Source organism: Erinaceus europaeus, chromosome 5 (genome assembly GCF_950295315.1).
Source record: "Erinaceus europaeus chromosome 5, mEriEur2.1, whole genome shotgun sequence".
Classification (NCBI taxonomy): Eukaryota; Metazoa; Chordata; class Mammalia; order Eulipotyphla; family Erinaceidae; genus Erinaceus; species Erinaceus europaeus.
Window position 1 is genome coordinate 14,071,298 of NC_080166.1, and position 23,352 is coordinate 14,094,649.

At 46.0% G+C, this 23,352-nt stretch overlaps 1 protein-coding gene across 2 annotated transcripts in view; it reads right to left on the minus strand.

Annotated features, from left to right (window-relative positions):
- SEMA5A (semaphorin 5A) overlaps positions 1 to 23,352 on the minus strand; it is a 380,052-nt gene that overhangs the window by 239,887 nt on the left and 116,813 nt on the right. The window contains exons 3-4 of one of the 2 annotated variants that reach the window (XM_060191157.1): positions 15,541 to 15,697; positions 9,671 to 9,868 (exon numbers count right to left, since the gene is read on the minus strand). In XM_060191157.1, coding sequence (XP_060047140.1) covers positions 9,671 to 9,791 — 121 coding nt within the window. In that variant the 5' untranslated portion in view covers positions 9,792 to 9,868; positions 15,541 to 15,697. The remainder of the gene's footprint in view (positions 1 to 9,670; positions 9,869 to 15,540; positions 15,698 to 23,352) is intronic. The other variant, XM_007520548.3, reaches the window with a different exon arrangement.

Here is a 23,352-nt window from a genome sequence, read left to right on the forward strand (position 1 = left end):
GGGTACACTTTCATTCCTGCAGACACCTGCAGTACCACTTCACCACAAAAGAAGATTCCCATCTGCAAGTGGGGAGTGCAGGCTTGAACCTTGGTCCTTGAAGACAGTGACAAATGTGCTCAAACTAGGAACACCAACAGCCAGCACCAGCACCAGCACGTGGAATTAGAGTGTCCTGTGGCTCGTGTAACACACGATTAGGATGCAGCATCCTGAATCTCAGGAGGGAAACAGGAAAACAGTGGAGAAATGAAGGTGCTGGAGAGACGGCTAAAGTGGCAGAGCACATGCGTCTGAGGTTTCAGAGGCCCGGGTTCAATTCCCGACACTTTGTGTAAGAGCTGAACAGTATTCTGGTCTCTCTCACTCTTTCTCTCAGATTGACACACATGCACACACAAGTAAATAAATATAACTAAAAAATAGGGAGAACTTGGAAAATATATCTTCTAATATTGAAGATCATATTTCTTGACTTCCATCTCACACTAAAAACTAATATAGTTATGGGCCCTTTGGAATATAACTAAAATAGACCTACTAACTTATCTACAAAGCAGAAACTCCCCCCCAACTCTTCATCTGAACTTTTCTAGCCGTTAGGTTCATGATTGCCCAACAATTTGTTTGTCTTTATATGTTAACTCTCTTTTCAGCCACCCAGCTCCAGATGCCAGCATGATGCCAACTTGACTTCCCTGGACAGATGACCCCACCAATGTGTCCTAGAGCCCTGCTTCCCCAGAGCCCTGCCCCACTAGGGAAAGAGAGAGGCAGGCTGAGAGTATGGATCAACCTGTCAACCCCATGCTCAGTGAGGAAGCAATTACAGAAGCCAGACCTTCCAGCTTCTGCATCACACAATGCCCCTGGGCCCATACTTCCAGAGGGATAAAGAATAGGAAAGCTATCAGGGGAGGGGATGGGATATGGAGTTCTGGTGGTGGGAATTGTGTGGAGTCGTACCCCTCTTATCCTATGGTTTCGTCAGTGTTTCCTTTTTATAAATAAAAAAAAGAAAGACACTTCAGGAAATAAAAAGGGAACATGCAGATTCAGTGAAGACAAAAGAGCTAAGTCCAGAAGCCGCAGCAGACCCTTGTCTTTGTTGTGCGGGGAATAGAAGCATGTCAGCCTCATCTCTGCTGCGGCTGGCACAGATATGCCTCCCCAGAGGACCGCTAGCTGCACACTTTGCCTGGATAGTAGAGACCGGAGTCCATGCATTCTATGGGAAAAACTACCTAATTAAGCCAGATCCATCACACATTAGCCTCCAGCCCTCCCTTCATGCGCCAGAGCACACAGGGTTTATATATACCTTCTTTTTATGTTTCTTTTATTTATTTATTTATTTATTTATTTATTTATAAAATGGAAGTAGTGACAAGACCATAGGACAAGGGGGTACAGTTCCATATAATTCCCACCACCAGAACTCCCTATCCAATCCCCTCCCTTGAAAGCTTTCCTATTCTTTATCTACTTTCAATGGGAGACCTTGATGGACTGTCCACGCAATGTTTTGAAACACTATAATGTGCTTACAGAAAAATAAAAAGCAACAGATGCCATTTGAGGCCAGATGAAATGACTCTTCTAAATCAAGCTCCTGACTATTACTTAGCAAAATTGTATTCCCAGTTTTAATGTGACCCCACTAAACTGCTTCACTTATGAGGTGTGGATTCCATTTGTAGTCTTAAAATAATAAAAAATATTTCCCACTGAGACAGATCAATCACAAAATTGAAATTCAATCATATATATATATATATATATATATATATATATATATATATGTATGTATATACACACACATATGAGATTCTATCTTAAAAAACCATTTCATTTGTGGCTTTAGACTACAAAGTAATATAAAAGTTATCAATAATTCTCACAATTCATTAGGTCACTTCATTGGAACCTAAAAATATAAAGAAATGTTTATAAAGAAATATGCATCAGGGACATGCCCGGTTCTTGTCTGCAGAGATCAATAAGTAGATGAAAGTACAAACTAGGCTTTGGAACCAAAGTATTCACCGAAAAGTGCCTAGTGATTTTACACTGCATTTTTTTTCCAAAGTCTCTATGCACTAATGAATAACCACTAGAGGCTTAGATCATAGAGTTGAAAATATGGGTATCCACTTTTTCAGAGAGCAAAGTACTGCAGATGTTTTAATTTCTAAAAAGTGTCCCTGAATGTGGGGATTAATGGAAAGAGCAGGCAGTGTTCTTGAGCCCAAGTTGCACAATTGCTGCCCAGTCTCCAGATTTGCCCTAGTGAGGTTGACTTGACACAGACCTTAGCTTCCGCACCAGATCACAAAAGCCAAGTAGCTCAGGGCAGGAACATCTCTCAGGGATTCGACCACAATAGTCTCCTCCTCAGATAAAATCATGGGAGGATGACCCCTATAGCTATAAAGCAAAAAGAGCTCAAACTAGCTTGTGTGAACTGTACCTTCTACAAGGATGAGTGTGACATTCAAGACAGTTTCAACAGCTAGAGGTGCCTTGCAATCCTTGAAGAAGAATTATCTGAAAAGATCAAAGCTAAATATCACAGGGAATTTCATGGGATCTGCTTTTAATGAAAGCAAACCTACCTAATCCCCCCTTGCAGAAAGCAGAAAGTTGACCAGTGTGACGAGGTCATACACAGATAACTGAGGGGCCTAAGAGCAGTTCTCAAATGAGAGGAACCCAGAAGCACAGGAAACCATTTTCCTCATGGTTTATGCACTCAGACTTGGGAAATTCAGGGACATTTTTTTTTCTTTCTTTGTGTGCTTGTGTGTGAGTCACTAAGTATCATTGTTCACAAACGAGTAAAATTTCTTATCTCACCATGATATGTGTCTATAAAACACTCTGCCCCAGCCTAGGTCCCCCTCCACCATCAGCTCTAGGAACTGAAAGTCCCCCTACCCAGCTCCAGAGTCCAGTACATTGGAGCATCACACCAAACCCAGTGGAGTTCTGCTTTGCCTTTCCCCTTCTGTTCTGATTTGTCAACTTCTGTCCATGAGTGGGATCAACCCACATTTATCTTTCTCTTTCTGGCTGCAGGTGTCTATCTATCTATCTATCTACCAATCTATATATCTATCTACCTATCCATCCATCCATCCATCCATCCATCCATCCATCCATCCATCCATCTCCCCTTCTACCTCAGTTTCATTTTGTGTCCATCAAATAAATAAATAAATAAATACTGTATTGTTGGCAAAGCCGTAAGACACTTTTGCATAGAAAGATGCCATGACTTTTGCAGGGGCCAGGCCATGGTGTACCAGATTAGCACACATATTACCAAGTCAAAGTACATGGGTTCCAGTCCCCACCCCCCACCTGCAGGAGGACACTTCATAAGCAGTGAAGCAGGTCTGCATGTCTGCAGGTCCCCAGATGTCTATCTTTTCCTCCCTAGCTCTATTTCCTTGTGCTCGCTCAATTATTCTCTGTCCTAGCTAAAAAAAAAAAAATGGGGGGAAGTTCCCTGTAAGTAGTAGATTCATGGTGCCAGCACTAGACCCTAGCAATAGTCCTGGTGGCTAAAGAAAGAAAGAAAGGAGAGAGGGATGGGGGAGAGAGAGAGAGAGAGAGAGGAGGAGTCATGACTTTTCTGACAATCCAATAAATAAAATATTAAAAAATAAAGAATCTGCATAAAAAAGAAGTGTGTAAAATGATGGAGCATGCATCCGAGTCTGGTCAATACAGAGTCAGAGCTCTGAAATGTCTCCAGCCCTGAGAAGTGCAGGTGTACTGGGAATCGGGGGGGAGGCACAGTGAGGTGTGAAGCTCTTGAGCTGAAATCTGTATTCTAAATCAGTGTTGACTGGGTTTTAAACAGAGTCTATCCAGTCCCGTAAGTACTAAAACAATTCTTAGGTCAATCAGTGGTCCTACAAGGAGGAAGACATTCCGCAGGGGTGCCAAGGAGCCAGCCATGCAAATCTCAGAGATGCGGCTGTGGAACCCCTGGCCTGACTGAGTAAGCAGGACAGCGTCCAAGTGAGCCTGAGTGAGTATTCACTTGCCAAGGAAAAGACACCCCGGGCCTGACATATCTCTGCCTGCTGATGGCCTTCCTGTCTGCAAACTGTGAAACTGCTCTCTGTAACCCAGCAACAAGAACAGTAGCTTGCTCTCTAGCCAGTGAGCAGAGCACGTTGTGTGGACTTTAATCAATGAACAAACAGCATGGGAACATGGCGCTTAAGCAGACGGGATACATTTAAAGCTCGTTGCAGCAACTGATATGAGGCTCCATAAGCACACTGGGAAACGCACTGTCTTACAGGGTCACTAATTCTCCATCTCTTTACGGGGAGGACATTTAAACCAATGACAAGGACGTGAGTGTGAACGCTGTGCCAGGAACAGGTCAACACTTGTAAGTGGCCTGTACACAGTCAGGGATAAATATTCCCAGACATGCCAGTTGGGGACCATCCTTGCAAACCCAGCAAGCTGTTCAAGTGAGGAAAGCAATGAGCTGGCAGAGCTGAGCTGCCCACAGATGCAGATATTTTACCAAGGCAGGAAGAATCAGATTCTTCCAGTCTCTTGTGCTGAACCAGCTAAATAGAAGCCAAAAAGCATCTGAGGTACTCCATTGCAGTCAGATGACATTTGGGCCTCTGCTCAACTTTGTTGGGCGCCCTTTGCATAAGGTGGCTTCCTGGAGAGAGGATGAGTCAGGAAAATACCAAGACACATGGAATCAAGATGTTTGATGCCAAGATCTCCCAGTCCTTTCTGTATTCCTTCTTCATGGGCAATCTGACCTATTTTCTGGAGTTTCTCGTATAGTCCAATATAGGAGAAAGGATTCCCAGGGGTGGGGTGGTGGCACACCTGGTTGAGTACACATGTTACAATGTGCAAGGACCCAGGTTTAAAACCCTGGTCTCCAGCTGTAGGGGAGAGATTTACAAGTGGCAAAGCAAGTCTGCAGGTATCTCTCTTCTTTCCCCCTTCCTCCTTGGTTTCTGGCTATCTCTAACCAAAAAAATAAATAAATATTATTTAAAAACTGAAGAAGGAGGAGGAGGAGGAGGAGGAGGAGCAGGAGAATCCCAGAGAATGCTAGGCCACATTTTATTTATTTTTGTTGTTGTTGCTGTTGTTTGTAACAGAAACTACCCTAGGTCTACCCTAGGTCTCACTGGACCCTCTTAAGGCAATCCAGCTTTCTAGCCCGATTCTCATAAAGTGTTCTCTCACCATCTTCCAGACAATGTTTTTTGTCCACTTGCTGGTTACCTATCAGGCTCACACAAAAACTGCTAACACCATGGGCCACTTGGATTATACCTAAAATAGACTCCCTAGCTTCTTAGCTCTCAAAGACCCCTGATTTCATCTGCTAAGTTCCTACCTATGGGTTCCTGTTGATTAAACATTTTGTTTGGGGTCAATTGCTCAAGTGCACACAGTACTAAGCTCAAGGACCTACAAAGGTGCCCCGGCTCCCCACCTACAGGAGGAAGGATAGGACAGGATGGGATGGGATAGGAATATGCAGAAGTATGATCCTGGATGGGTTCTGTTCTAGGTGGAAATTTGAAAAGCAATGATTAAAGGTCTACAGTGTCTATTTTTGTTAGGATGCTCACAGAGGCTATCAACATCAGGAAAACTATGAATTGGACTGTCCTCACAAGAGTGTATGCATAGGAGTTGGATGGAGAGGAGCACAGAAGCGGAGGGTTAGTACAGAGCCCTAGTAATTGTTTGGAAGAGAAACAAATGAAGCTTGGGCTTTGGTGAGGCCATGAGAATAAAAACGCCAGCAGATATTTCCTTCCTAAGGCGTCCATCCTCATGGCTGGGGGCCTGGATGTTCTGTCCCACCAACATGAAGGTTCACAGAAACCTCCCCCCTATCCCAAAGCCCCCATCTGCTCACTTTTGGATTCCTGGGGGCTCCACCCACCTTCCTGCCTCCCTCTATGCCCAGGAGGTAGGCTCTGCTTCCTGCCAGCTAATCCCCACCTGTGCCCATTTCCTCCCCATCCTACAGCTCTGGGGACAGTCTAGTCAATGACCCATCGCCCCCTCAAAGCCCCCCTTTCAGCCTCTTGTGTTATCCTGCCTCCCCCATCAACAGATGAGATGAGTAAGTCCTGTTCTCACAAGAGCTGCCTCCTACTAGCTTGGCTCTGTTGAGGAAGCTGACAGTCCTCACCTAGGATGTGCACTTATTGAATCTCACTGTGGATCTCTCAGTCCCTTCTAGTCACTGACCTCCATCATGCCAAGAAACTGATAAACTTTTGCAGCCAGTCCTTGAACTGCCGCCCTCCCCCCCAGCAACAGTTCTATTGAAGCCCTACCTCTAAGTGAGCACTTGTTTGGAAAGGGAGACTTTGCCCGTCTGATTAGTTAGAATGAGGCCCTGCTGAGTCAGAACAGAACGAAAGTCTGCTTAGATTGGTGTCTTCGGACAGAGAGGGGAAGACAAGCGGACAGGCGGGATGAAAGGAGAGAATGGCTAGAAAATGACCACAGCTACTGATACGGGTGCGATGTTTCTACAATCCAGGAACAGTCACGGTCTGTTGACAACCACCAGAAGCAGGAGGAGGCAGGGAAGGATACCTCCCTCGGAGCCCAGAGCAGGCAGGGCCCTGCTTTTCTCACATCCTGCATTTGGACCTCGCTACAGAACTGTACCGTGGAGAGTCAAGCTCAAGCTCCAAGTACCCTGTAAGGATGCTGGTTTCCATATCAGGAACCCCATAGCAGCACCATGGACAGCACCAAGTGTTCTCTGAGGATGGTGTGGTACTACTGCCTGGAGGTTTCTCCCACTCTCTACCTCTGCCTCTCCCTCTCTTCTCATTTTTAATCTTTTCTTAATTCTTTACTTATTGTATAGATACAGCCAGAAATCAAGAGGGAAGAGGGTGATAGAGAAGGATAGACAGAGAGACAGCTGCAGCACTCTCACACAAAGCATTCCCCCTGCAGTTGGGGACATGGGACTCAAACCCAGGTCCTTGTGCATCGCAGCATGTTCACTCAGCCAAGTGTGCCACCACCTGGCCCTTCTTATTTTTAAACATACGGCATAAACAAATTTAAGCCAGGAACACTGGTAGGCAGGGCAAAGTTCTTAGGTCACTTGTCAGTGTGGCATGAAAGCTAAAATGCAGAGAACTATAAGGTAGCTCATGCAGGAGGAGACCTGCTCTGTCACACACGAGACGAGACCCAGCACGGAGCCTCCCCCCACTGCGCTGTTGGAAGCCATCTGTAATGTATGTTCCTGTCTCCCTCTCTCTGTCTGCAGAACTCGGCTCCGCACGAACAGAGGGAAACAAGTACAATGAGCAGACTGGAAACACAGTGGAGTGGCTCTGCAGAAAGCCCTTCATGCCTGAGGCACCAGGGCTTCAGGTTTAAACCCCAATTCCACCAGACACCAGAGTTTTGCGCACATACCTCTGGTGAGATAAAAAAAAACACTTTTGGGGGACGGGTGGTAGCACACCTACAGCACACAAGGACCCAGGTTCAAGCCCCTGGCCCCACCTGCAGGGGCAAACCTCAATAAGTAGTGAAGCAGGGCTGCTGGTTTCTCTCTGTTTCTCTCTTCCTCCCTCTCAAGTTCTGTCTGTCTCTATCCAATACTAAGTAAATGGAAATATTTGTATAAAAAACACTTGTGGGGGCCGGGCGGTAGTACACCGAGTTAAATGCATAAAGTATGAAGCACGAGGACCCGTGCAAGGACTGAGCTGAGCCTGCACTCTCCACCCTGTGGCCACCATCTTCTTGAAAAACTCCTGGCTCTCAACGAGTCAGTCCCCCCTGGCTAAGGGTTGGGTTCAAGCTTCTCAATCCATTGGGAATTCTCAATTCCTCCCAGCTGCTGTCCCGTCTCTTCCACACATGGAATAAAAAGCCAAAAGGTTGGTGCTCACACTCTGTTCCTCTTCCTGTCTGTTTCCTGCTAGGCATCCATTCCATCACTAACAATCTTAAAAGACGTTCAAGACAAAGAGATAACAACAGGAATTCATTCTGCCTTTTTGGGATGAACTGTATCTTCAGAACCTTCAAAGACTTGATGAGGGCCAGTCTCTTTATGTAGACCATGTTTCTTTACACAGAAGCAGCAGAATTCTAGCCAATAAATGAGGAAAGAACCATAAAATGAGATCATCCCACTATAGTATCTGACAGAGAGGTGGTAAACTAAAGCATTTAAGAGCACTGACTGCCAAGGTCACACCTAGAATTGATCTGTCTCCTGATTAGCCCCTTCTATAATACAATAAGGGGGGGGGGGAAGGAGGGGCAACCTGAATTTAAGTGAGCCTCAGGGTATTTCTCTAAATTTTCAGAAATATCTGCCAGAGAGAAAACACATGAATGACACCCATGAAATACAATCACCAAAACCCAGTCTTTGGAAAACACCATAGCATAAACACCTAGAAGTCCTTCGTCTTTAATTTGCAAAAAGAACAACAAAAGTGACAAAAGAAAAAGGCAACCAACAAAATAACACAGTAAAACTTTAAGAGATACAAGAGAGAAGTCAAGGTTGAAACTATGTCGGGGACCAGGCAGGAGCAAACCTGCTTAAGTGCAGGCATTACAGTGCACAAAATCCTAGGTTCAAGCCCCTAATCCCCACCTGCAGGGGGAAAGTTTCACAAGTGGTGAAGCAGAACTGCAGGTGTCTCTCTGTCTCTTTCCCTCTCTATCTCCTCCTCAACTCTGAATTTCTGTCTCTCTCCAATAATAAATAAATACAATTTTTTTTTTAAAAAAACCAGGTAGGAGCATTATTTTAAAGAACTGTTTCTTATATGCTACCAACAAAAAGAACTTCCAAATTCATTAGGTATCTTGCAGTACTCACTGAATATGTGATAATTTACTGGAATTGTTTCTGTTTGTGTCTTTGGTAAAGTAACAGTATCTTGAATAGCACAGATAACTGTGTATCTGGTTTGAAATTATTTGTTGGTTATTATACAGTAAACTTGGTGAGCTAGAAATTTGTAATTGTAGGGTATGATTTTAAATTGTTCTTTTCTTGCATATCTTTGAAAAGATTCACAATGCAATACTTAAAATCAGGAGTATTTATTGAATATTGTAAACCACAATGTCTGGTTAATTACACATCGCTAGATGGTATAATGGGGTGTTGGCTGAAGGCAGAGTGCACATAAATTTTGCTGAATGAAAGACTAAAATGAGGTAGGCATACACACTAGTTAATCCCACAGACCCACAGAGATGGGTGAAAAATTTTACCACCTTGCAATGCCAAGCAGGAGGTAAATGTGTAGTTGCCGGTACGAATAAGGGTTTGCTGAACATGCTGTTGTAATATTTGCTTTAACGGGTTTTGTTTTTCTCTGTGTGAGGCCCATTTCTTTCTCCTATATCCAATGTCTAGCAAGTTTGCAGTTCATTAAATGTGTGGTTTGCTCCCACTGACAAATCCTAGAGTGAATGCTCTTTGAGACTGAGTAGTGTGTAGACAGGAAATTAATGTTGCTCTCGTTTCCAGTTGTGTGTAAACCAGGAGTGGGGCACTACACAGCCAGGCTGCCCATCTGCCATGACTGAGTATGGGACGCCCACCTCCCCGGGGGTGTGGCCATGGAAGTGTGCCTTCTCTTACCTTTGTATGTGACAACTGGATGCTCCACTCGCTGGCACCGGACTGAGTCGCTTTCTGGCTGCACAAGTCTCCACCAGCCCAGGCTCGAGAACAGCCAAGCAAGGACACAGGGTCCCCTCATGGTGCACAGACGGCTCCGGACACTGGGCACTTATGCGCTAGCTGGAAGCTGGCCTTCCTGTCATGTGGGGCAAGTGCCTGAAACACAGCAAAAAGGGCAGCCAGGTCATCAGGAGGTCAGCTTCCTGCTGGACAGTCTCTGGGTACAGTTGCAATGATATTCAGAAAGGACAGTGACAACAAAGGCTGGAGAGGCTGTGGGGCAAAGGAGCCCTCCTGTGCTGCTGCCGGGGATGTCAGTGGGCCCAGCCCCTGTGGAGAGCAGCCTGTGGAACTCTCAGAAGGCTGGAAATGAACCTGTCCTACGACCCTGCAATCCCTCTCCTGTGGATATATACTAAAGTAAGCCATGCCCATCCAAAAAGATCTGTGTACACCTGTGTTCATAGCCGCACAATTTGCAATAGCCAAAACCTGGAAGCAACCCAAGTGCCCTACAACAGATGAGTGGCTGAGAAAGCTGTGGTCTACATACAATGCAGTACTACTTAGCTGTGAAGAATGATGAAGACACCTTCTTCACCTCATTTTGGATGGAACTTGAAGGAACCCTGTGAAGTGAGATCAGCTAGAAAGAGAAGGATGAATACTGGCTGATCTCACTAATGGACAGAAGTGGAAATTTAAGAATAGAAGGGAAAACACAAAGCAGAACTTGGACTGGGTTTGGTGTACTGCACCAAAATAAAGGTCTCTGTGGGGAGGAGGGGTTTTCAGGTCCTGGTGCTTGATGGTGGAGGAGGCCCTGGGCTGAGAGTGGGAGTGTTTTAGAGAAAACTGAGAATTTTTACACCTGTATCAACAACTGTCTTTACTGTAAACCATCAATCTCCCCAATATAAAAAAAATGTTATAATGAACTGTGCAAAGAAGCTCAGGAGAGCAGAGACAAACACACATTTCTCTGGATTTTATTTCTGCTCCATGGGAGCAAGTGCTCTTTCAAAACCAACCTGTCTTCTGACCAGTCATCTCATGAGACGATCCATTTATATTCTGCCAAAGCTCCCTCATGCTTTAATAGACATCACGACACATACAAAGAACTGTGTTGGCAAGCAATGAATTTGTTTTTGATCATTATGCAGAGATAATTTAGCAACCAGGAAAATAATAAAACTAGAGTACAAGAATTCTGTGTTAGACATTCCCAGTTCTACACCTGGTGTTGTATGGGTCTAAGCTTTCTAAATGGCTTCTTGCTCGCCACCTCCACCACCAACACCACCACCACCACTACACACACACACACACCCACACACACACACCCTATACAATTAGTAAAATATTCCCCCAAAAAATCATCTCAAAGTCAAAGGAATTCTTACCACATGTGTGGCCTAGCTGCAAAGCCCAGCACCACATGGAAATTCTATCACACCAGGAGCAGCAGTGCTTGGATATTGACATTGACATATTGACATTGAAGAAATGAAACTGTATTTCTGCAAGGCCCCAAACCCTCTAAATAACACAACATTGTATCCATCTAACCAACACACAAAAATTGACAAAGGTTAAATCTAACCCTCTGTAAAGGCAGAATTCTTTTAACACAGAAACCACTCCTCTGTCCTTGAGTACAAATACTTACGAGATCATGCCCCAAATTACATATATGCTACATATATGCTACATATCACATATGCACATCTAGCTTGTATCAGGGTTTCAGCAGCAGCAAGTGTCTTCTCGTTTTTAAGGGACGTGGGCAGTAATCTCCCAACTCACTAATTCCACTGCCTTCCTGCATGTTTAATCCAGTCTCCACACACTCACAGGAATAATGAACCATCTTGATTTGTGTCTGTTGGTGAAATTCACAAGCTTCTGTTTGTATCCCATTCACTCTAACCCAGAGTACAAAGGGCACACTCCATTCTCCATATCTCAGCATTCTCAAAGATAGTGAGACAGAGGGAAGAGTTGTTTATTGTCAGGCACAAAGGTTCGCACGTGCATGTTTCAGACCCATTAAAATCACCCCTTGGGGACATGTTTGTAGAGCAGTGATCATTCATTAGTTTTCTTCCTTGCACCATCACCCTTCTGTCCTCCAGCAAACTCACACCTACAGGTAGAAAGAGTAAGAGCCACCGAGTTTCCCCTTTTAATATTCCAAAGACCCTTTTCAGTGTGGCTACAGGCAACTCCTGAGTAATATGAACCCTGCTAGGGCGCAGGGAACATCATGACTCATTTTTCACACAGAAAAACATGGGCAAATCCATCATGACCTTTCCAACAGCCCAATAATATGTGATGCAAGTCTTGACATTGTCCATACTGGGTGGAACCATCTTTCACATTCACAGAGGCCCTGCCTACGAAGTCCTGGCTGAAGCCCCAGTGCGAGTGGAATAACCATTACCAGGAGCACCTACTGGGAGAAATCAAGTGACTATGCTAGAAGCCTGTGGAGACTGAATAATTTAAAAGATTAGAAAGCTTTGACTAGGATCACTTGTAAAAATAACTAGAAGCCAAGCTGTTAGAGCGTCATAAAAGGAAGGGAGCGGGAGTGTGGTGGGAGTGTACAAAGCAGGAATGCTATTTGCAGGGATCACAGGCAGCAGTTCATGCTTGACTTTATAGCAAGGATCAAGAGGGTTTTGACAGATGGAGATGTTTGCAGGACATACACCCATGCGCAGGGGAATGGGAGAAATGACCACAGACAGAAGGCAGAGGAGGAAGCAGTTTTGAAAGAGGATTTCCTGCCCCTGACCCCAGACCCAAGACACAATAGACAGTGGAGTTCTAGAGGCAGCTCAGAGAGATTGGGTTGCAACGCTGAAGGCAAAATCTAATAATGTCCAAGGTGTCTATTTTTTCAGTGTTTTTTATTTATAAAAAGGAAACACTGACAAAAACTATAGGACAAGAGGGATACAATTCCACACAATTCCCACCACCAGACCTCCGTGTCCCACCCGCCCCCCCATAGACTAGTTTTTGACAACACATGAGCACATGCCGGTTGGAAGAAGTATAAATAAGACTGTCCTCATGCTGGCAGCCTCGGGAAGTTAGATGAGGACAAGCAAAAAGGGTGAGGGACTTCCTCTGAGGCTCCACGAATGGTTCAGAAAGTAAATAAAGCTGGGACTTTGGGTGGGATCAACATGGATGTCAAAGAGCGTTGTGTGCCAGGAACATATGCTGAGATTTTGAGACGGAAAAAATAAAGGTAAGGTTGGAATATGTCAAATGTCACTATCTCTCTGTAGCTTCAGTCCTGTGGCCTCAAAGTTCCAGAGACAGAAGTTTTTGTGGGAGAGAGATCATGAAAGCAGCTGAAAGTCATAATGGGGGTGGGGTCAGGGTTCCACACCAAAGAAAGCTCTTGAGCTTATCTGAGAGAGAAGAGGAAAAAAGGAAAGACACTAGGAAGTAGTAAGACACTAGGAAGGTGTAGGAGTGACTCAGAAAGGAAGAGAAGGCAGGACCACTGGAAAAAATGGGCAAAAAATAGAGACAGAAGATGGATAGGTAGATAGATAGATAGACAGACAGACAGACAGACAGACAGATAGATAATGGATATAGATAGATATACATACATAGCTATAGATAGCTAGTTATAAAGTCAACCCATATCTGTGACCTTGGGAGAACTACAGCAGTTTCCAATGGAGGGGATGGGGACACAGAACTCTAGTGGTGCTTGGCCTGCTCTGTGCTCTTTTAGATGAGTTTCTCAACTCAGGTAGCCTGCCATTTCTCCCATGACACTGGCAAACATTGAATGTCCTTCTGGTGAGGACAGCAGACACCACACAGACCAGCCGGGGACAAGACCTGACCTGAATTGACAACATTTATGCACGTTCATCTAAGTCTCCTGACGGACAGAAAGAGAAGACAGGCATGGATGCTCAAAAGTTCTCCCTCTGGGATCCAGAAAGGTCCCCTTAGAGGAGGAAAGGTTAAGGGCAGGAAGAACAGTGAAAATGGGGAGGGTGGCATCAGGATGACAAGGTGAAATTACCATCCCTGAGAGGAAAGGGTGGCACACAGGTGATCTGTAGGAGCTGATAATTTCCCTGTGGGCACAACAGCTTTCTTTGCTTAAAATAAAGGGGCTGTAAACAGTCATCATAGCCGCAGGCTTTCTTTAGCAGGTGGGCTAGACGGGGTTGACCCCTTGAGACAGCCTAGGCTAGAAATAGAAAAGACTGGAAATAGCAGGGCCTTCCTCCCAGGGCTGCAATTCTGTCTTCCACTAAGTCACTGAGTTCTCTACTTAGCAGGAATGGTGGAGGCTGGGGGCAGGGAGGGTGTATACATTCTGGGACTCTGTCTCTTCCATGCCGTCATCCTGGGGCTGTACCTGCCAATGACCCCTTCATGTCAGCTGCAGTTGTCTCCAGATGGTTCAGAGCCTCTGAATTGTATATGTCAGTAGACCTCTCCCTCTTTAGAACTAGCTTCTTCCCACACAAGACCCCTAGTTTCATCTGCTCTATTCCTACCTTTGAGCTCCTATTTATTAAACAATTTGTCCTGCTTTATATCTTAGCACCTTTCAGCCACCAAGTTGCAGACGCTACTATGATTCCATGCTGACCTCCCTGGGCAGACGACCTCACTGATGTGTCCTGGAATCTCCCCTCCCCAGACTCCTACCCCACTAGGGCAAGAGAGAGACAGGCTGGGGGTGTGGATCCACCTGCCAACATCGATGTCCAGCAGAGAATCAATTACAGAAGCCAGACCTCCCACTTTCTGCACCCCATAAAGAATTTTGGTCCATACTTCCTGAGGTATAAAGAATTAGGAATATTCCAATGGATGGGGAGGGGACAAGGAACTCTGGTGGTAGGAACTGTATGGAATTGTACCCCTGTTATATTACAATCTTGTTAATCACATCACTAATAAAAAAATTCAAAAACAACAAGGGCAAAAAAAGGGAATAAATAAATAAAATATTTAAATAAATAAATAAATAAATAAAAATAAATTAATAATATAATTCAAGTGTTAGATGAGTCCTTTTTTTTTTAAGGCTGGCTTTTCTGTCACCCAGCTGAGTGAGTCTTGAGTCATTTCTCCAAAAGCAGCCAAGTTGGGTTAATTATAAGTGAGCTCAATAGGAGAGCAAGGATGAAGCGGTTCCAAGGCTCCATTTCAATAAAAGGTGCTCTCCTTTCTTCACACCACTTCTGGGAGCCTAGACATTATACACACACACACACACACACACACACACACACACACACACACACCGAGTTAAGACTAAGCAAACGGCTCCAGCAAAGGTTGGGACTGTAAGAGAAGGCCAATCTAGGCTGTAAAACAGAAGTATTTTTGGCTCCCTCTCCTTCAGCATCCCTGGAGCCTTCTTCTTCGAGTCTTGATGTGGGAGGACCTCTCCACAAACACAAAATGTAAAGAAGCAAGACTCAGTATACAAGTGCGGGTGCAATAAGTGACATTTCCTTTTCACACCCACACTCTTAAAGAATAGGCTTTGGGAGAAGGGAGAAGAAGCTTCTGCTCTCAGTTAAATATACAGGTTGATAGGCAAAAAGAAAAGAAAGAAAAAAAAAAGCACAGGATGAGCTTGCACAGGAAGCTTTGCCTCGCTGGTTATTAATCAAACAGTAAACTGAGATCAGCTCCCTGCCTTTTGCAGTGAAGAGAGGCTGGGCCCCTTCTGAACCAGAGGTGATCTAAATTCAGAGGTGATCTGCTGATTGCTGATTCAGAAATACCCAGATAACCCTTCCTGGTCCACTCCTTACCTGACAGGTGATGGCTCGGGGACTTTCCTAGAGAGAGGACACAGAGGTCAGGAAATGCTGTTCCTGGGTTGTCCTCAGCATGCAAAGATAGGAGAAGCCAGTGCACCTGTGCCCTTAGCTGTGACAAGTCCCCATCACAGACATGAAGAGGAATTGCCTGCAGAAGTACAGAAGGGGATGGACGTCTCCCCTGGGACATCCTCACCCATCACCCAGCCATCTTCCCATCGCTAGCCAGACTCCCTAGATCCCACGTATCTGATGCTCAGAAAGTCCCAGCCCAATGCAGAAGCTTCAGGAGACCCAGGGATCATCCTACCACCCAAACAAACCACCTGGCACACCCTGGCTCGGCTTAGGAGGATGGCTGTCGCCCAACTCCCAGCTAGTGCCAGGCAGCCAGCCCTGCCCGAGACCTTCCCAGGATTCCTTCCACCATCCAAAGACAACACAGTGCATCCCTTCTCCTGACTTCACCTCGCCTCTCTGCTGCCACAGGCTGCCCTGAGGCCCTGCTGCCCTGGCCAGGTCCCTGGGGCAAACCCTTCACATCTACTGAGACCAGGGAAGCCTCCCCTGCCAGGGCCTGCCCATTACACAAGACCAGCCTGAGACCACCTCCCCCTTGCAGCACACTTCACACCACCCATGCCAGCCATGCGGGACCTCCTTCTGGGAAGCCCAGGTGGAAAGAGTGATTTCTCATGTCTCAGGGCCTGGGCTTGAACCCTGGCATCATACGCAAGTGCCATAGCCCCAGGGGAAGCTCCACAGATAGTAAGGTAGTAAGGGACCGTTCTTTCTCCATAAATGATAGATAGATAGGCAGACAGACAGACTGATTGATAGATCTGAGTTGGGATGGGTCAATCTGAGGTGGGAGGGGGAAAAATTCCAAGAGTGTAACTATTCCACATGCTCAAGACCCTGGAGATGCAAATAATTAGATAAATAGAAATACAGTGAAATTAGGAACAATGGAGTTGTGATGTAGGCACTGAGCCACCAGCTATAATATCCTTTGGTGGCAAAATGAGAAGAGAGAAGAGGAGTGGAGTAGAGTGGAGTGGAGGGGAGGGGAGGGGAGTGGAGGGGAGTAGAGGGGAGGGGAGGGGAGTGGAGGGGAGGGGAGTGGAGGGGAGAGGAGGGGAGTGGAGGGGAGGAGAGGGGAGTGGAGGGGAATGGAGGGGAGTGGAGTGGAAGGGAGGGGAGTGGAGGGGAGGGGAGTAAAGTGGAGGGGAGGGGAGGGGAGTGGAGTGGAAGGGAGGGGAGTGGAGGGGAGGGGAATGGAGTGGAGGGGAGGGGAGTGGAGGGGAGGGGAGGGGAGGGGAGGGGAGTGGAGGGGAGGGGAGGGGAGTAGAGTGGAGGGGAGGGGAATGGATTGGAGGGGAGGGGAGGGGAGGAGAGGGAGGGGAGTGGAGTGGAGTGGAGGGGAGTGGAGGGGAGTGGAGGGGAGTGGAGGGAAGGGGTGGGGAGTGGAGTGGAGTGGAGGGGTGTAGAGTGGAGGGGAGTGGAGGGGAGGGGAGTGGAGTGGAAGGGAGGGGAGTGGAGGGGAGTGGAGGGGTGGGGAGTAGAGTGGAGGGGAGTGGAGTGGAAGGGAGGGGAGTGGAGGGGAGGGGAATGGAGTGGAGGGGAGTGGAGGGGAGGGGAGCGGAGGGAGGGGAGTGGAGGGGAGTGGAAGGGAATGGAGGAGAGTGGAGGGGAGTGGAATGGGGGGAGGGGAGGGGAGTGGAGGGGTGGGGAGTAGAGTGGAGGGGAGTGGAGTGGAGTGGAGGGGAGTGGAGTGGAAGGGAGTGGAGGGGAGTGGAGTGGAGGGGAGTGGAGTGGAGGGGAGTGGAGGGGAGGGGAGTAGAGTGGAGGGGAGTGGAGGGGAGTGGTGTGGAGTGGAGTGGAGTAGAGTGGAGTAGAGTGGAGGGGAGTGGAGGGGAGTGGAGGGGAGTGGAGGGGAGTGGAGGGGAGTGGAGTGGAGGGGTGGGGAGTAGAGTGGAGGGGTGGGGAGTAGAGTGGAGGGGAGTGGAGTGGAGTGGAGTGGAAGGGAGTGGAGGGGAATGGAGGGGAGTGGAGGGGAGGGGAGGGGAGTGGAGTGGAAGGGAATGGAGGGGAGTGGAGGGGAGGGGAGGGGAGTAGAGTGGAGTGGAGGGGAGGGGTGGGGAGTAGAGTGGAGGGGAGTGGAGGGGAGTGGAGGCTAGGGGAGGCTAGGGGAGTGGAGGGGAGTGGAGGCGAGGGGAGGGGAGGGGAGTGGAGGGGAGTGGAGGGGAGAGCTCTAGGAGGACAGATCCCTATAGACCCAAGAAAGAATCCCAGAGACTAGCTGGATTTGGACTGTCAGAGGAGACTGGGATGAGTGAATGGAGAATCCAAGTTCATTGAATGTTTGGGGGCAGCAAACGTGCAGAGCATGGACCTATGGCCCGGCCTTGTTGAGATGTCAGACATTCTCAATGTTGAGCAGGAGATGGGAGAAAATGAATAATCGATAAGGTAATTGATACACGCCAGTGAATGCACAGCCATCCTGTCAATAGACTCTCCCAGTCTTCTTTGCCAAAGCAATAGCAGCATTTCAATCTCTGGAAAATAAAGTGAAAGGAAACTTTTCTTGCTGCTGTGTTGCATCTGTGGGGAGAACCAGGATGCTCACACACAATGTTTCATCTTCAATTTTCAGATTCTTCTTTTTCGCCTCCAGGATGATCGCTGGGGCTCAGTTCCTGCACTACAAAACCACTGCTCCTGGCAGCCATCTCTCTTCCTTTGTTGTTACTGTTGTTGTTGTTGTTGTTGTTGTTGGATAGAACAGAGAGAAATGGAGAGAGGAAGGGAAGACAGAGAGAGGGAAAGAAAGACAGACACCTGCAGACCTGCTTCACTGCTTGTGAAGCACCCCCCCTGCAGAGGTGAACCCTTGAGCAGGTCGGGTCCTTGCACTTAACCTGATGCACTGCCACCAGGCCCCCCCACCCCCGGCCTTTTTTTTTTTTTTTTTTTTTGGGAAAAAAAAATGGGAAAAGTTTGGATCCCATTGTTGTTCTTTGAACTCGGGACCTGGTTGCCACATTTCAGCCATAAGAGGTGTCACAGAAATAGATTAGTGAGACGTGTTTCAGAGGCCCTTTAAATGAAAACATGGCCTGGGCTCAACATAGAAACTGCTGGACTACATCTGCAGGAGGAGAATAAGCATCAGGCCGTTATTCACAGATTTCCATCATCTCTGAGCAGAGAGGAGATGGGATTTTATGGCTCAATAAAATGACCTCATGGTACAAGATGGGAAAAAAGCAAACATTAAACAATTTTATACATTTCTATAATGGTTCAGCGCCAGTGACCTTATTTTATCTCTCTCTTCAAAGAGAAGTGTTATTACACTTGTGCCTTCTACCCCCTTGTTTAGCGCCAGATTGCCTAGAGGAACCATAAAAATAAATGAAGTCCATTAGATAAAATTATTATTTACACAGGGGCGATATTAATTTTCTCTGTCAGCAGGTTTTAAAACCAAGGGAAAGTTCACTCATTCCGTCTGCTCTTGTATTTGAAAACCTGACAAGAGTCCTTACTAACATGGACAAAAGGGAAAAAAGGACTTAAATCTCAGTCTTTCAAGTCCACTTATTAATTTCTACAAGTTCTACTGGATTTATTCAAAGACAATTCCTCAAGGCAAACCAGTAAGGACACAATAAAATAATTAAGCTGGAAATAACATCCTGGGATTTTTTTTTTTCTTAAAGAATGCCACAGAAATTTGAGTGCCATATTTCTTGGGGGTCAGACTAAGATCCTCCAACTCAAACAAAATCATTTGATGACTCCCATTTGGTTTTAGCTAAGATGGACAGGCTAGAGTGACACTTTTTTCTCCAGAGCAAGGGAAAATGCTCACACTAACTGGCAAAATCACGCCATGGGAGGAGGAAGAAAAGGATAGAGTTTCTGCTCTCCCCATCCCTGTCCATTTCACTGGTCACCTCCTGTCAGGTTCAAAGACCCCAGACACTGAACATTCTCCTGACAGGTGTGTCCATGGGCTTCTTCCTGAGGGTAACCAGGACTCTCTTCCCTGGTTCTGAGACACTCCCCATTTTTAAAAATTTATTTCCTTTTGTTGTCCTTGTTGTTTTATTATAGTTATTCTTGTCGTCATCATTGTTGGATAGGACAGAGAGAAATGGAGAGAGGAGGGGAAGACAGATAGGGGGAGAGAAAAGTAGACACCTGCAGACCTGCTTTACTGCTTGTGAAGTGACTCCCCTGCAAGTGGGGAGCCAGGGGGTCCAACTGGGATCCTTACGTCAGTCCTCGCACTTTGTGCCACTTGCACTTGCTCTTCATTTTTAATGATACAGCATCTCAGACTCCATCTTCACTAGAAAGGAAGATGTACCTTAAACTCAACTGAACTGTATTAATGAACTCATCTGTCTTCCCGATCTACACACCCTTTAGGAGTTCTCTTTTCAAACTCCTGTGACTTTGCATTCTGTTCCACAGCTGGTGACTTCCAAATCTAGACACCCTTCCAAACTCTGCAAATAATTCAAAGCAGTAAATCCAGTTTGTCTTTGCATAAATAAAAGGCATCTAAACCCTCTTCATCAGTCCTGACCAATCTCCTTCATGGTTACTTCCTCTCATAACCCTCTACATTCTCTCCATCCATTTGTCAAGATTCTCCATCATTCTGTCCATAGATCCTGACAATCCTTCGCTTCCCCGTGTACAGTATCACACCATACTCCCGACCCTGATCAAACATCTCAACTTCTCTGCAACGGCAACTATTTTCTGACAATCCTTAGTGCTGATCCTTCACGCCTAAGTCTTTCTTGTATTTTTTTCTTCTCTTCTGTGGTTCAGAAGAGTGAAATGGTCTCAGACATTGTCAAGATACATGAGTGGTCTCCCTGGTCTGGACGTCTAGTCTAAATGCTTAAAGAAGAAAGACAGAGATAGAGGAAGAAGGTGGAACATGAAAGTACTACTCCACTAATGCTAGAGTCCCCCTAGTGCTGTTCATGGTGATTCCAGTGGTTCCAAGGATCCACTCAGGGGCTCCTGCACTGTATGTAAGGCATGCCATCTATTGATGATCTATTCCTTAGCCCTGCAGTTCACGTCTGTAAACATCATCTCTGAGTTTCCATCCCTGACTTATCTCCTACTTCTCTCCTCTCCACATCTAGCTTCTTAACCCATAATTACCTGTGTATCTATATCATTATAACCTGATGCAATGAAAAACTCAACCTCAGGACCACAGAGGAAAAAGACTAACAACCAACAATCATCAACCAAGACATGAATTAATGGGGGAAAGAATGCAAATCCAATGCATAGCTCCACCCTCTCTCAAGACCAGTGCTTCCACTAAACTAAAATTTCTTTTTTGTTTTTTCTTCTTCTTTTGCTTCTATAGTATTGCTCTGGCTTATCACAGATGATAAACTCCATAAGGACATTCCCTTAACATCTGGAATAAACACAAAGGTCCCCATGGTTTTGAGAAAAGTCCATTCTAAATGTCATCATTTTTCAGGCCAGTTAAGGAGATGTCTCCTGGGTCTAGAGAAAGGAAACACATAGATGACTTAGGTAGAGTGTCTTATCCATTCTTGCACACCAAAATTGTTTGGAGTCACTCAGAAAGTAAAAGGACACACACACACACGGACACACACACACACACGGACATGGACACACATACATACACACACACACACAAGAAGCAGGGACCTTCTATGCCTCCACAAACAACTACTTCTTCTCCCTTATGCTGTGACATCCCTCAGGTCAAAAAGGACCGTGAGGTGAGGAGCCAGGGATTGAACTTAAGCTGGCCTTTGCACTTCGCACCACTTGCGCTTAACCCGCTGCTGCCCCATGCCCCTTTGTTTGTTTATTTATTTATTTATTTATTTATTCATTCATTCATTCATTCATTTTTTGTTTGTTTTGTTTGTTTTCAGTCACATTTGTAATTTTATAATTGTTTTTAATTTATAAAAAGGAAACACTGAAAAAAACCATAGGATAAGAGGGGTATAACCCCCACAGAATTCCCACCACCATACAGGCGGTGAAGCAGGTCTGCAGGTGTCTCTCTCTCTCTCTCTCTGTCTTCCCCTCCTCTCTCCATTTCTCTCTGTCCTATCCAACAATGATGACATCAACAGCAACAACAACAATAACTACAACAACAATAAAACAGCAAGGGCAACAAAAGGGAAAGTAAATAATAAAGAAAGAAAGGAAGGAAGTATAGGCTAACATGGGGTAGAAATTAGATCTGGTCTGTTACAGCAGGTCCTAAGTGTCTAGATGGTAGAAGACGAGATTAGTTTGGGGGTGACAGGAGAATGCGTGCGGGAGAAGGCAACAAGTTTGTGGGAGTTGGGGTGTGCTGACATCTGTGGGGAGATGTGAAACTGTAAGCCTGTGATAATAACAGCCTTGTAGACCTACATTTCCTCAATAAAAAGATCTACTAAAAACAAGCAAACAAAAAAAAGGGCTGTGAGGATCACCCCATGTTGTCCTCCCTTGTAACCTCGCAGAGCCTACCCCAGCTCCCTGAACATGGGATGTCCCTCCTGTTGATGGAATAAAGGGATGATGGGTCAGTGAACAAATGACATTCAGTGGAAAGAAGTGTCTAAGGCAGGATGAGATGGGGCATGAGTGAGCCTGGAAAAAGGACACTCACCACAAATCAAAAATCAAGATGAACACAGGTGGCAGAAAGGTGGGCTGGAGTCTCAGGGCAGAATCTACCAGAAACAGGAGCAGCAAACACACTTTGAAATAAATGGATCAAAGTTACAAGTGATGAGATCAAATAAAGTGAGGTACATCCACACGATTAAATATTATGCAGCTTGTAAAATTCTGTAGTAAAACTCTACATACTGACATGAAAATCCATTAATGAGGTGCCCTGAGAATGACTGGGAGGGCACAGATTTGTGGAGAAAGCAAAGAAAGTCCCAATGTCCGAATAAAATAAGCCCAGTGCGTATGCTAACAGGTTAAGGAAGAAAATGGTGCTTGTTCCTGAGCAGTAGGAATATTCTTTTACACTGCTTGAACTTTCAGCAAGTATTTATTGAATTTTTAAATTTGAAGCTGTTAAAAATATTTAGCTTTAAAGGGAGTCGGGCGGTAGCACAGCAGGTTAAGTGCACGTGGCGCAAAGACAAGGAACTGTTTTAGGATCTCGGTTCAAGCCCCCGGCTCCCCACCTGCAGGGGAGTCGTTTCACGGGCGGTGAGGCAGGTCTGCAGATGTCTATCTTTCTTTCCCCCTGTCTGTCTCCCCCTCCTCTCTCCATTTCTCTCTGTCCTATACAACAACGAAGACACCAGTAACTACAATAAAACAACAAGGGCAACAAACAGGAAAATAAATAAATTGAAATACATATTTAGCTTTAACATAAAGGGTCGCACTTCTGTTAGTTTTATAGACTGACTAGCGAGCATGGGGCTGGCAAGTACCTATGAGGATTCAGCTCAGAAGCAACATACTGTGACTGAAGGGGGGGGGGGGGGAAGAAAGGAGAAGATAAGGGAGGTTGAGTGAGGTGATAGAGAGAAGAGGGAAATCGTGACACAGCAGAGGCAGACATCCCAGGACATTCTCCAAGCGCAAAATCTCATTCTTATAGCACTTGCCCACAGCAACAGGAGGGCAGACTACGTCAAAACAGGCCTTTCTAGCCCCCAGAGACAGCTGGCCAGTGAGAGCCTCTCATTGTGCCTGGGGTCCTGGTTGGAGTTCTAACACCAGACTGGAACACCCTGGGCAGCA